General features: G+C 41.1%; 1 protein-coding gene and 1 long non-coding RNA gene across 6 annotated transcripts in view; both read left to right on the plus strand.

Moving 5' to 3' along the window:
• The first annotated feature begins 3,331 nt into the window (after positions 1 to 3,331).
• Positions 3,332 to 5,043, plus strand: LOC123760227 (uncharacterized). Its single transcript, XR_011228805.1, has 2 exons — positions 3,332 to 3,612; positions 4,067 to 5,043. It is a non-coding gene; the product is annotated as an uncharacterized lncRNA (long non-coding RNA).
• A 3,232-nt stretch (positions 5,044 to 8,275) lies between these two features.
• The window catches only part of LOC123760057 (uncharacterized), a 40,352-nt gene continuing 33,770 nt past the window's right edge, over positions 8,276 to 14,857 (plus strand). The window contains exon 1 of one of the 5 annotated variants that reach the window (XR_006773100.2): positions 8,276 to 8,623. Coding sequence is in view for 1 of the 5 variants with exons in the window: in XM_045745481.2 (XP_045601437.1) it covers positions 9,163 to 9,474 (312 nt within the window). In the remaining 4 variants the exon portion in view is untranslated. Of the gene's footprint in view, positions 8,624 to 9,023; positions 9,475 to 14,857 lie in introns of those variants that run through there. The other 4 variants (XM_045745483.2, XR_006773101.2, XM_045745481.2 and 1 more) reach the window with 4 other exon arrangements.

The raw sequence follows: 14,857 nt of genomic DNA on the forward strand, positions 1-14,857 counted from the left end.
CCCTTAACACCAGAGGCTTCCCGCCCTTAACACCAGAGGCTTCCCGCCCTTAACACCAGAGGCTTCCCGCCCTCAACATCAGAGGCTTCCCGCCCTTAACACCAGAGGCTTCCCGCCCTTAACACCAGAGGCTTCCCGTCCTCAACATCAGAGGCTTCCCGTCCTTAACACCAGAGGCTTCCCGCCCTTAACACCAGAGGCTTCCCGCCCTTAACACCAGAGGCTTCCCGTCCTCAACACCAGAGGCTTCCCGTCCTCAACATCAGAGGCTTCCCGTCCTCAACACCAGAGGCTTCCCGCCCTTAACACCAGAGGCTTCCCGTCCTCAACACCAGAGGCTTCCCGTCCTCAACACCAGAGGCTTCCCGCCCTCAACATCAGAGGCTTCCCGCCCTTAACACCAGAGGCTTCCCGCCCTTAACACCAGAGGCTTCCCGTCCTCAACATCAGAGGCTTCCCGTCCTTAACACCAGAGGCTTCCCGCCCTTAACACCAGAGGCTTCCCGCCCTTAACACCAGAGGCTTCCCGCCCTTAACACCAGAGGCTTCCCGTCCTCAACACCAGAGGCTTCCCGTCCTCAACATCAGAGGCTTCCCGTCCTCAACATCAGAGGTTTCCCGTCCCCAACACCAGAGGCTTCCCGTCCTCAACACCAAAGGCTTCCCGTCCTCAACACCAGAGGCTTCCCGTCCTCAACATCAGAGGCTTCCCGTCCTCAACACCAGAGGCTTCCCGCCCTTAACACCAGAGGCTTCCCGTCCTCAACACCAGAGGCTTCCCGTCCTCAACACCAGAGGCTTCTCGTCCTCAACACCAGAGGCTTCCTGTCCTCAACACCAGAGGCTTCCCTTCCTCAACATCAGAGGCTTCCCGTCCCCAACACCAGAGGCTTCCCGTCCTCAACACCAGAGGCTTCCCGTCCTCAACATCAGAGGCTTCCCGTCCTCAACATCAGAGGCTTCCCGTTCTCAACATCAGAGGCTTCCCGTCCTCAACATGGTCAATGATATTTCTTATATACTGTACATCAATGACTTACTAAATATTTCTAACGTTCTTCACCCTATACTATTTGCTGATGATACTATTTTAACCTTTCTAAATTCCAATCCACACACTAAATAATATTGTAAATGAGTTAAACAAATTTCACTCATTGACGTCAACCAACAATCTACAGTAACTTAAAAAAAAGACATTACATTTGATTTGGAAACAAATCGTCTAATCAAATACACCTTTAGAATGTTGCTGTAAACATTGACAGTAAAAATGAAGTTAAGTTCTTTGACCAATACCCACACAAGAGACTTAACTTCAGTACTCAAATTCAACACATAGTCAAAAAAAGTATCTAAAATTCTTGGAATACTCTCAAAATCAGATATTATGTCCCCGCCCCCCTGCCCCCCCCCCCCCCCCCCCTCCACTCACCAGTGGCCACGATATTCGATTTTTTTGTAACGTTAATTTAATGTAAAGTCACATTCTAATGACTTGAAAAAAATTCTACTTAAACTTTTTTCAAAAGTATCTCATTTTATCTTCATAGCGTTGCACCTTGTACTACTAACTCACCTCTAGTATTTTACAATTGAGAAATGCAACTTCACCAGTATAATTTATTTTTATCGCGACTTTATGCTGATGTAGTAATTATATGAATTAAATTTCTGTTGCACTGTAAAAATCATTTCATTTATTTTTTATTTAATACTGAATATTCCTCATTTTTGTTTAGCTTTAATCGGGTCCGAAACGCTCTGAGTGTTAGCAACATTGTATCACTTAATGACCATCGTATATACCCTCACAACCTATCGTACTTTCAAGTATATATAAACAAATAAATAACCCAACAAATATAATTAACATTTTGAAACAAAATAAAAATGTCTCTGCTTAACCCAAAGTTTTCTGTCACACAAGCATCTTTGACCTTTACAGAAAACGACATCTTAACACAGTATCCTGAGCGAGCTTCTTATACATAACTCACACCTCCGTAATTGTTCTCATTTTATACTAATAGTACTGTAATGTATTACTCTGCCAAATTGGTGTTTGACTAGCCGAGTAGCAAACGGTTTACGGCATTCAAAAGCCTCTTCACAGTCAAAATAAAATGTTCATTATGTAGTTAATGCTCAAATATTGCTGTAGAGACGGTCGCCAGTGCTGTACTTGGTAATGGCGTCGCCTTCACAGGGTTAAGACATGGTTGGTACACAAGTAAACGGCTCACCTTGAGTCCCTAAGGCTCCTTCCAGTTCCTTAACCGCTCGGTGCAACGGACGAAGTCCAGATGTGTCAGAGCGACGAATACCGGGCATTAACGACTCCCTTGTAGCCAGACACGTCAACACCGTCCGGGGGTTGAGCACACTGGCGCGGGGGTCGCCGCCACGGATCGTAAACCTGTTGAAGGGATCATTCTCCCCTTACGGGTTATTCATGCCCGTGCCACCTCTTGGGTGGCTTAATCTTCATCAATCAGTCAATCATCATTCTCCCCGTCAGTGACTGAGGGGTTTATATGGAGCTGCCTCCACATCGTAGCATATATCTCGCTAGTCTCTCAAATCTCTGATGCCTAATCAAATGTCAAATAAAATAAAAAGTTAATATTAATGCTTAGCAAATAAAAGTTAATGCAGTTAATCCCTAGATAAGCATAATTAGTAAACACTATTACTAACTACATTAAAACTAGAAAATAAATTATGTTAAGCGCGCAGGACTCGTAATTCTGTGGCGCGGGTTCGATTCCCGCACGAGGAAGAAACAAATGGGCAAAGTTTCTTTCACCCTGAATGCCCCTGTTACCTAGCAGTAAATAGGTACCTGGGAGCTAGTCAGCTGTCACGGGCTTCTTCCTGGGGGTGGAGGCCTGGTCGAGGACCGGGCCGCGGGGACACTAAAGCCCCGAAATCATCTCAAGATTACCTCAAGAAGCAGACGATGAGAGACCATAACCGTGGCTGATGATTTGATGACCAAACCTCACATCAGAAGATGAGGAGACGACGTTTCGGTCCATTATCAAGTCGTATTAATTCTGTTAACCTTAAATTGATATAGTAGATGCAGGAACAGACCTACTTTGAGGAAAATACATTACACCAAGATCAGAGCATTATCTTAAAAATAACTAAATATGTCTTTGCTATCGAAAAGCATAATATATTTTTTTAAATATTGAGATTTTATACATTTTTATGTTTAATATAAAAATTACCATTAGACGTAATACTCTCATATCAAGTTTTAATTATTTAAAAATATAAACATATTTCACCGCCATTTACAAACTTTACGAAAACAAATTATCACTCAATATGTATTTCAAGTAAACAATAGTTTACAGGAAGGGAAAAATACATCGGTGTAAATACACTGAGTTTACTTTAGTATTCTGCTGTTAGATGACGTGCGCATATGCTTGCATTTGTGTCTGTTTGAGAGAGAAAGATTGTTCAGAAAAAAAAAGTTTCTTATGTTCTAAGAAAAATATCGTCAACATCCTCAAGCTCAGTGCTCCTGGCGTCACGACAAGATGAAGACGTCATTGCTCGCTCTGATTAATGTTGTGTTCTATGTTCGCAGTGCCGGTAAGGTGATAATTGCCATCCTCGTCTTTTATGCCTCTTAGAATTCCAGTAGCATAAAACGGAATTTTATTGAATGCAACAGTCCACAGGTTTTGTACACTTAATGCACATTCGTTATACGTGCTATCATTTATGGGGAATTAGTTGAAAGGCGATAGTCTCTAGTCCAGGGGTTCTCAGCCTGCTAGTCGCGACCTAAGAGTCTCCAGTTACTACATTACATATTACAAGTGAACTATAAGAAAGTATGAGTCACAGCGCAAGTAACAAAGCTAGAATTTGGGTCATAGACAAAAATTAAGAAATTCTTACAGGGTTCTATTACATTTCTTATTACTGACATTTGAGTGGTTTATAATGTAGCCAATTTAATTGTAAATATAGTCTGATTAGGCTTTTACCGTGAATGTGATGTTGTGTGCCAAAAGGCTAATATTGTTGGGTCTTTTCACAGAGATTGTTGCACCAGCGGCGTGTTCCCTCCATCTGCAGACTGACGAACCACCAGTCACAGTCGCCTTCCGCCTTGGTGATGAATATTCCATCAACTTTAGTGTCAGCGGCTCTGGTGCGGACTTCATGATAAACAAAACCGAGAATGCTCTCCGGACCTTTTCTGTGTCTCAAAACAGAACAATTTATGAGGCATCGATTTCTAAAAGTTGTTCAGGAGAATGTACATATCTGAACTTCTCGGCCAATATACATGCCTTAACAACTGAAATATGGTGTAAAGAATGGAAGTTTGTTATTCCTATTTTCATCGGGAATAAATCGGACGAAAATATAACTTTGACATGGCAACACGTGACGGGAGAAGCGGAGCTGTGTGAAGGGTACGAACAGTATGATCCTGGACAATGTCTATATCTGAAACCCATATATTTCCCAGTGACAGCCATGGTGACCGGCCTGATCTACGTAGTGATGACAATGGTTCTGAGTGTGTTGTTGTACCTAGGGGACCATAAGTATGGCTGGCGCTGTAGGCTGGAGAGTTGAACTGTAGCAGTCAGCAGTCAGCAGACCACAGTTTTCAGATTCGGGAGATCTGCGGTTGCTGCTACTGTTACTTGAGTTGTAGCAACTGCTGCCTCTGTTGCTGCTTTTGCTACAACCCTTCTACTCTTGCTTTTGCTGCTGTGCTGTTGGTACTCTGGTTATTGCTACAACTGCTTCTTTTGCTGCTACTCTTGCGCAACCGCTCACGTCAAGATCCTTCAAGCAGAGGGCGAAAGAGACCATAGTGGTCTCAAATTTCCCAGCTCGTCGTCTTTGGGTCCACAAGGTTTACGTCAAATACTTAATCAAATCTACACAATTTTTTTACTTTCAGCTCACTTGATCATCTTCGAAGCTCTGACTCGAAAGATGCTTTATTCACCTTCAGTTTATCGTGTATTTAACTTGGAAATAAAAGTATTATTAAAACTTTTAGTAATTATTACACTTCGAGAAGGATGTTTTGACGAACTTATCGTAAAATTATGAAATCGGGATTCTTTAATCACAAAATAACACAAATTATTATCTGTGTTACAAATGAGTTTGTTCAAGACTCACAGTCAAGAATCCCCGGTTCGAATCCCGGGTGGGACAGAAATGGCTGAGCACGTTTCCGAGAGAGAGAGAGAGAGAGAGAGAGAGAGAGAGAGAGAGAGAGAGAGAGAGAGAGAGAGAGAGAGAGAGAGAGAGAGAGAGAGAGAGAGAGAGAGAGAGAGAGAGAGAGAGAGAGAGAGAGTGAGAGTGGGAGAGAGAGAGAGAGAGAGAGAGAGAGAGAGAGAGAGAGAGAGAGAGAGAGAGAGAGAGAGAGAGAGAGAGAGAGAGAGAGTGAGAGAGAGAGAGAGAGAGAGAGAGAGAGAGAGAGAGAGAGAGAGAGAGAGAGAGAGAGAGAGAGAGAGAGAGAGAGAGAGAGAGAGAGAGAGAGAGAGAGAGAGAGAGAGAGAGAGAGAGAGAGAGAGAGAGAGAGAGAGAGAGAGAGAGAGAGAGAGAGAGAGAGAGAGAACTATCAGTTCCTTCCTTTGCTGCTTCTGTACTTTCATATATTTTATCACAAGAGAGAGATAGAAAGAAATCTTTGCTCTAAGATCAGGATGAAGCCAGAGGAAACACTGGTGGAGGTTCGTAGCGATTCCGTAGTGATCTTTGCTCTAAGATCACAAAACAGATAAACAGATTTGTTCCTCTTCTGTTGTTTTAAAATAAATGTATTAAATCTGTGTTCTCTGCCACCTGTGTTGTCTGGTATCGTGTGTGTCCTCTGGCACTGTGTGTGTTCTCTAGAACACTGTGATTCCTAGAACCTTTATGGTCCTTTATAACCATCTGTGTTATCTACAACCTTCTGCGTTCTCTAGAACCTTTCGTGTTCTTTAGAACCTTTTGTGTTCTTTAGAATCTTTTGTGTTCTCTAGAACCTTTTGTATTCTCTGTAACCTTTTGTGTGTTCTCTAGAACCTTTTGTGTTCTCTAGAACCTTTTGTGTTCTCTAGAACCTTTTGTGTTCTCTAGAATCTTTTGTGTTCTCTAGAACCCTTTGTGTTCGCGAGAACCTTTTATGTTTCTAGAACCTACTGCATTCTATAAACCTTCTGTATTTTAGAACCTTCTGTTTTCTCTAGAACCGTCAGTGTTTTCTAGTACCTTTTGAATTATCTAAACTCTTTTGCGCTCTCTAGAATACTACAGTAATGAACAAATATTACTTGTAGACGGTCTTCAGAAATACATTGCTCCTCTGTAATCATTTATTTCATCGACCTGTTTTTTATCATCTTTATGCATAAAATACAAACAGCAATACTTACCAGTACCCCTTGAACAGAAAACAAAGGGCTATTGTTGATTTTCATAATCTTATCTCACACAATGAGACCCTATACAGAACTACAGCGAGGTACCACTCTACAAAGATCCTTCTCAAATGTATACTTAGATAAATTTGTTTCCAGAGTAGAGCTCCGTGTCTTAGCCTAGCCTTTCTGTCTATTTTTTTTTTATCTTTATTTAAGAAAATACAATATAAATCATATATACATAAGGTTTACAAGGCAATACTACATTAAAAATCTGTCTATTAGAAGTTTAATGCAGTAACAGCATTCTCTCCTTTTTTGTATCATTTAAATATAAAATTGTGTATAGACATAGCTTTTTCCACTTCTCCATCTATAGCTTTTTTTCCATTTATTTGCAGCTCTTGCACTTAAGTTCTTTCTGGCCTTCTAACACTGTTGCCATCCTTCTGTCCTTGCACTTATCTGGGTTGAAATCCAGTAGCCATTTGTCCAAAAAAAACTGCAATTTATCTAAGTCTTCCTGGATCCTTCTGCAGTCCTCACTCATCTTGATTCTTCTCGCCAATTTGGCGTCATCAGCAAACAGTGAGACAAAAGAGTCTGGTACATTAACTAAGACATATATTCTAGGAATAGCATGGGTCCTTGGTCCTTACAGTGATCTATGTTGAACTCCACTAATAACTTTCCCCCTATTTCTATATTTTTCCCATTTTCTCTTACGCTATTTGTATTGATTAGATAGTTTCCCACACAATTTAGTACTTTGCCAGTTACTTCGACATAATTGTTAAGCTTATACAAGAGCCGCCTGTAACACGCGACAGTTTCAAATGCTTTATTACAATAAATAGTAAGCCGTCTGTCCATCTTATCTGATCTATAATTCTCTGGAACCCAATCAAGCCTATTGGGGGGTGATCAACCCCAATAGGCTTGTCAAGCATAATTTCTTTGTAGCCGTGAGGGTGCTTAATTGTGTTGTGAAGTTAATTCTCTCTAAGTGTCCTATTACTCTATTGTTATTCACTCTAGTACTGATCCCCCTTCCTGTACACAAGCGCCCTTCCAGCTATTTAGCACTACTCCTGTATACAATGATGCCTCGATCACTGTCAGCTGTTTGTGCAGGATTTAAACAAGTTTTTAGATCCATGTCGAAAGCATCTCTGATCTATAACTTGTGCTTCTGGAGCTGGTTCCTTACCTGTTCCTTTGACACTACTATTGTACTCTGTTCAGTCTCTGGAGTGATCCTCCAGCCCATGTCAGGTAGTTGTTCTGGCTCTACTTTGATGACAGCTTGGAATATTTAACTTAACTCTTCACACATTTCACAATGATTCTATATTAACACTTTTCTGCTCATGGTAAGCCACACCACCCACCCATCGCTTTATTTTGTTGCCTCCACACGTGGCTATGAAATAATCATGGTTGATCAAATAAGAACTGATCATAAATACCAAATCGACCGATGCCTGGACACACCTGTTGTCAACATACGAGTCAAAACACATGTGTTGCCAACATGGCAGCCAGAAATATACGAATTTTAATGGTTTTAATTTTATTTTTTTTATCGATAATTTTAATATAATTTTTATTTAATCGACTTTAAGGGCTAAGTCGTTCTCACGTTGTTTCTCTGTTCCTCTTCTTAAGCTTCTATATTCGTTCCATGTTCTCCTGCTAAGCTATCTTATTTTTTGATACAGCTTTTTTATGCTTCTTATTTATGGCTTTTACTACTTCCTTGCTTTATCTAATAATCCATAGTGTGTTCTGCCCCCCTGCGTTCCTTATCTCCATCCTTATATATCCTTATCTCCATCTCCTTATCTTATTTGTTTTGCACTACAGTCGTGCCGCTCTAAACACCAGGTATGGCCGAGTATTAATTCAACCCGTCCTCATAAAATTACGTCGCTTTTTGCTCGTATGCGCGCTATTAGTATGTGGATAAGAAGACGGGCTCACCATAGCCCGTGCTACTTGGAACTTTTTGTTCCAGGTGGCGAATCTACAACAACAAACAAATATGTGGATAGAATTACTTTGCTAAGTGTGGCAATATGACAAGATACGCGACAGCGAGTGTGTGAGTCACACATATGTTAATTTTACTTCCCCGGAGAAGGACGCCCGTTAATACTGAAGCTTCAATTGGGGTTTAACGAAACAGCATCGCCTGCTACAGCAACAACAGAGGCGTGAGTACTCTCTATATGATGTTGCAACTCTGCGCTTTAATGTGGATTAAATATTTTAATATGTAAAAAAGATTGTAAAAGAAGCTGATTTGAAACTATAATAAAACGATCGTCTCGCGCATTGTGAAACTCTAATTGAGCGCTCTGTAATTTTGTCTTACTTTGAGTCTTTGAGTATATTATTATATATTTATAAGTATAACGCTATTTTGAGTCTGATCTGTTATTCTGAATCTGTGAGTAGGTTGTTGTGAGTCTGTAATTCTGAGTCGGTGAGTCAGTTACTCTAAAATGATGCATAAGACATTGTGTTTACAAATAAGTTGCATGTTTTTGAATGGCATGTAAACTTACATTATACACTGGTCCTCTATGGCAGCGGTCGGACGGTAGAGTCAGTTATCAGGTAGCATGAGTGTACTAATAACGTTATTGAGTATCTCAATAACCTCGGACTTCGTGAAGAAAAATACCTCCAGCGAGACAGTGCTCTTGAAGTATGATCACTTCACCCGGAGATGTGAGCTGACCGAAGACAAATGCAGCATTGGTTCCCTGGAACTCGAGTTCAAGATTTGTTCGGCAATTATCCAACTGCTGCGGAGCTCACCCCGCTATCTCCCTTGACTGGCCAATCAGATAAGATGAAATCAGGAAGTTGTCTGATGCAAGCCCGCCCTCCACCTCCATTCGCCCGGCAGCAACGTTCAACATTCAGACATCGGCGTTCCCTACGCTACCAAGAATCACGGTCACCTCACTGCAGCCTCTCCCAGCTCCCTGGGCAGGTCACTCCCAGCAACAGCCTTTGTCTCCGACCCAGCAGTCTGTTACGTACCCTTATAAGATACGTAAGTAAATATATTAATATGTACATTTATAATTGTATGTAAATTACAAGCATGTATATGGTTATACTTATATGTTCTATGCAAATGCACATTCATGTTACAGTGTTGGCGTTAGGCCCAACGTATCGTGGGAATGATTGTTTATTTCTTTGTGTGATCAGTTTTCCCACGGGAACTAATGATTTATATGTGATCATAAGTGGGTAACAGAGGTGAATAATAATTGAGTGAACTGTATCTGGCAAATTGTCGTGGGATCGTCCGTTGCTGGGTGTGCATGCCATTATTTCCTTCTGTATGCATATTTTAATTAATATGTAAAAGAACTATTACCTTATGTTTGTATATCAATATGTATTAATTATTCATTAAGTTAGTTTAAGATTACTCTTGTCACAATGTATTGCTCCATTGTTGAAATAATAAATATTGTAACTTTGGCAATTTATTCGCGGGGCAAGGCAATCTGTTTTTTGACTCGCGTTTTGTTGTTCAGTAGCTGGACGGGAACCAGGGAGATAACATCTTGGAGTTAAGTCATTCATTTGTTCTGTCATAGCCATACATATATTAATATTGATTTAATGTCTGGAAGTTACAGTGATATTTTTAATGTGATATATTGTGACCATATAATCATCTGTTTGCTTTTGAGATTTATTTAATATAATTTTATATAATATTATTGTCTTTATTCTTCAGTCCTATGAAGATTCTATTTTTGTGCTCATTACTTATTAAGGGGTTATACTGGTGATTCGCTATTGAGAACAGCAGTTGTGTCGTATCCCTAGACGTAATTAAAGTTGGCTGCTGTAGGATCACGAGCCGTAACGTACGATAGGTAACAAAGAGTTATGGGGGCCTGTCCGGGATATATTGTCCCACTTTAACTTAACTATGCTAATCTAACCTTGCCTTCCTAGGTACCAGTGTGTCAAGTGTCTCTGTGTGTTTCTTAAGAACTATTCCATGTGCCAAGCAAGCCTTCCTGTGTGTCAAGTAACAACGTTTCACGATTTTGAGGTAAGTCATCCTATATATTTTGTTTGTGCAGTGAGGCCAAGCGAATTTTCAGTGTGGTGACAATTTTACAGTGAAGTGTAGTGCAGTGCCATTGTTTTAATTATTGTTGTGAATTAAGTGCCAAGTGTTAGTAACGATGGAGGAGAAAGTTGCAGCGTTGGTGGCTCAACCAGACTTTGAAGGGATTCAGAACCTTAAAAAGACTGAGTTAATACAAATGGCAAATCAGTTGGATTTGACCGCCAGCAATAGAATGGTTAAAGCCCAAATATTGAAAGTCATTGTGACGCATTTTGTTGAAAATGGGGAGTTAGAGGAAGAAATTCTAGAAGAGTTAAGAGAGGAGTCGAGTGATCAGATGACGTTAAAGCGTCTTGAGTTAGAAGCGCAAATAGCCAATGCTAAGCTTGAAGCTCAAAAGGAACAGAAAATATTAGAGGCTGAAGCTCGTCAAAGAGAGATTGAAGCTCAACAGCAACAGCAAATATTAGAAGCTGAAGCTCAGCAAAGGGAGCTAGAGACTAGGCGTTTAGAAATTGCGGTACAGTTGCAAATAGAAGCCACAAAAAAGCAACAATTAGAGATTCAACAACAAATGGCTGACACTAACTTCAGGCTTGAATCACAGCGTATGGCAGCTGGGCATGGAAATACTAGTAATGTTTCAACAAATAGTGATAATAATACCATCAGGATGAATAAGTATATAGAGTTGCCCAAGTTCAATGAGGAAGATCCTGAGGTTTTCTTTGCACATTTTTATAAAATTGCCATCAGTATGAACTGGCCAAGGGATCAGTGGGTAGCCATTATGCAGTCTCAATTTAAGGGGCGTAGTCAGGAGGTTTTCACAACCCTACCTGACGCTCATAGTTTTGATTATGACTTTGTAAAGAAAAGCATCCTCAATGCATACCAGTTAAATCCAGAGGCACACAGGCAAAAGTTCAGGAACCTAAGGAGAATCAGGGATCAGACAATAGCAGATTTTACTCGTCAGAAGACGAATTTTTGCAACAGATGGTTAAAGTCACTTGCAGTTACTGATTTTGATGCTCTAAAGAATCTTCTTATAATGGAAGAAGTATTGTCATGTCTTCCAGACCAGTTGTCTACTTTTATGGCAGAACAAAAGAATGTAACAGATATTGATGAGCTGTCAAAGCTCGCGGATGAGCATGAGTTGCTGACTAAGGCCCCGTTTACGGCCACTTCACCTAAGTCTAGTCGTAGAGTAAATTTCAATGCTCACCGTACTCCTTATCAGTATAAGTCTCCTCCTGGTGCGACAGTTACTCCCGTGAACTCTTCTCTTACTAACCCTAAGATGGTTACTCCATTGCCAGGATCATCTAAGCCTAGTAATGCTAATTCTAAACCGGCAGTTGGTTCTACCAGTGTGTCCACTGTCAAACATTGTACCCATTGTAAGAGAAGGGGGCATGTGATTTCTTCATGTTTTAGTTTGCATCCTGAACTCCGACCAACTGGTCTTATTATGAGTAAAGGAGTGCAACCTATTAATTCTTCATGTATTACAGTCAGTCCCAATTGGATGGCTGAATTCAAACCCTATATTTCCACAGGTACCTTATTATGTACTAATGGTAGACATAAGACTGTTCAATTACTCCGTGATACTGGAGCTTCACAGTCTCTTATTACCCAGAAGGTACTTGATGATGTTGACACCCGAGATCTGGGTGAAGTTGTGCTTCTCCAAGGTATTGCCGGTAGTGTGCAACCAGTGTCCTTATTGCAAGTTAACCTTGATTCTAAATATACTTCAGGATGGTGTAATGTTGGTGTAAGTAAACAACTGCCCATTCCTGGGGTAGACATTATTCTAGGTAATGATTTTGGCAACCAAATGGTTGTAGGGCCCAAGTGTCCCATCATGTTAACTAAACCCCATAATGTATTAGCTCAACCGGAAGCAGATGATGATATTATTTACCCTGCTTGTGTTGTTACTAGATCAATGGGAAAAACAGGTGAGAGTAATCCTGTCTTCACTGAGGTTGCTGTTCCCAAGACCAGGACCCCTTCAGTAAAGGAGTGGGAGGTGGATCTTGAGGATTCTTTTATGACTCGACTGGATGATGAGAGTGAGGCCGTAGTAGAAGCCCCGCCGAACCTAAATCACAAGGAAAGTGAAGGTGAGGAGGCTGAACTATCTGTACCTTGCCCGCTTGTCTCCAGTGCGCCAGTTGTCGAGAGTGAGGCCGAAGTAGCTATGACTCCATTTTATTCTGATCAATCGGGAAAAGAGATCAAGCTACTAGGTTCTTGCCCGCTCGCTGCTGAGTCTGAGTCATTGCCCTTAAGTGTTGTACAGACTACTGATCCTAGTTTAAGTAAGTGTATTTCTGAGGCTCCTGATAATATTGATGCATTGGAGGAAGGGACGGGTTTCTTCTTCAAGGATCGACTTCTGATGAGAAGGTGGAGACCCAAGGGAACTCCCTCTTCAGATGATTGTGAGATTAGAACCCAACTCGTTGTCCCCAATGATTATCGTAGGCAGGTCCTGCAGGCTGCACATGATGACCCCATGGGAGGTCATCAAGGTATCACGAATATGTACCATAAGATAAGTAAATATTTTTTCTGGCCAAAGTTAAAGAAAGACGTGGTCAGATATTGTCATAACTGTATACCCTGTCAAATTGTTGGTAAACCAAATCAATCTGTACCTAGAGCACCATTGCAACCTATTGTAGTTCCTGATGAACCATTTACTCATGTTGTAATTGATTGTGTGGGTCCTTTACCCAAGACTAAATCGGGTAACATGTTTTTGTTCACTCTCATGTGTATGACTACTAGATTTCCTGAAGCTTATGCTCTGCGGAATACCAAGGCTCATAATCTCATCAAGTGTCTTGAAAGATTCTTTTCGTTGTTTGGAATGCCTAGAGTTATTCAGAGTGATAATGGGGAAATTTTGTTTCTAAAGTTTTCAGAACTTTTTGCGAATCCCGAGGGATTCGGCACAAATTATCCAGTCCATATCATCCACAAAGCCAAGGTGGACTTGAACGTTTCCACCAGACTTTGAAACAAATGCTGAAGACAACCGGAGAAACTCATCCACGTAATTGGGATGAGAATCTCCCCTTTGTGTTGTTTGCTGCTAGAGAAGGGCTACAAGAGTCATTGGGCTGTTCACCCTTTGAACTAGTGTTTGGTCACCAAGTAAGAGGTCCTCTTAAAATGCTACAAGAAAAGTTGTTGGGAGATGTCTCTGTTCATCAGAGTGGATTGTACTTGAGTGAGGTCAAGGCAAAGTTGTGTCGGGCTCGTGAGTTGGCGAAAGAACATCTGGGAAGGACTCAACAAGCCATGAAAGTACGATATGACAAGAAGTTCAAAGCTAAGCTAAGGTCGTTTGATGTCGGAGATTTGGTGTTGGTGTTGAAACCTCGTATGGGGACTTCCATGTCCCATAAGTTCGCAGGACCCTACCAAGTGGTAGACAAGGTGGGAGACCTAACTTATAAACTAATTAACCCTAATCTTTCAGAACCCCAAATGACTGTACACATTAACAGATTAAAAGCTTATGTTGGACCTGGTGTAGTAGCTTGTTTTAGTCGGGAAGAGTTACCACCTGAGGATAATTGTAGTGAGGGACAGGTTGTTAATATCCCACTTCTCAGTTCCAGTTCCAATGGCAGGGAGATGCTATGTCATTTACAGGAGGAACAACGTGATGAGTTCCAGGTTCTGCTGGACAACCATACATCTCTGTTTGGGGAGGTTCCTACCCAGACCCACCTCATCACACACGACGTTCAGCTCCTGGACAGCACCCCCATTCGACAACATCCGTACCGAGTGAATCCCGAAAAGAGGAAAATTATGCAAGCAGAAGTGGAATATCTGCTCCAGCATGATTTCATTCGGCCAAGTCAAAGTACTTGGAGCTCTCCGTGTTTGTTAGTGCCAAAACCAGATGGAACCTGGAGATTGTGCGTGGATTACAGGAAACTGAACAAGAACACTACAGTGGACGTTTTTCCTTTACCCTTGTTGGAAGAATGTATAGAGTCCATAGGTCATGCCGAATATGTAAGTAAGCTTGATTTATCAAAAGGGTATTATCAAATTCCATTAACAGAGTATGCTAGAGAGGTTACTGCTTTTGTTACACCTGATGGTGCGTATGAATTTAATGTCATGCCATTCGGTTTGAGAAATGCACCTGCTACTTTTCAAAGATTCATGAATTTCTTACTCAAGGATGTGCCAGATTGTAGGGCCTACCTTGATGACATTGTTTTGTACAGTAAGAATTGGGCAGATCATCTCTTAGGCCTTAAGAACTTGTTTACAGTGTTGGAAAACGCAAAGT

The sequence above is a fragment of the Procambarus clarkii genome, chromosome 16 (assembly GCF_040958095.1).
Source record: "Procambarus clarkii isolate CNS0578487 chromosome 16, FALCON_Pclarkii_2.0, whole genome shotgun sequence".
Taxonomy (NCBI): Eukaryota; Metazoa; Arthropoda; class Malacostraca; order Decapoda; family Cambaridae; genus Procambarus; species Procambarus clarkii.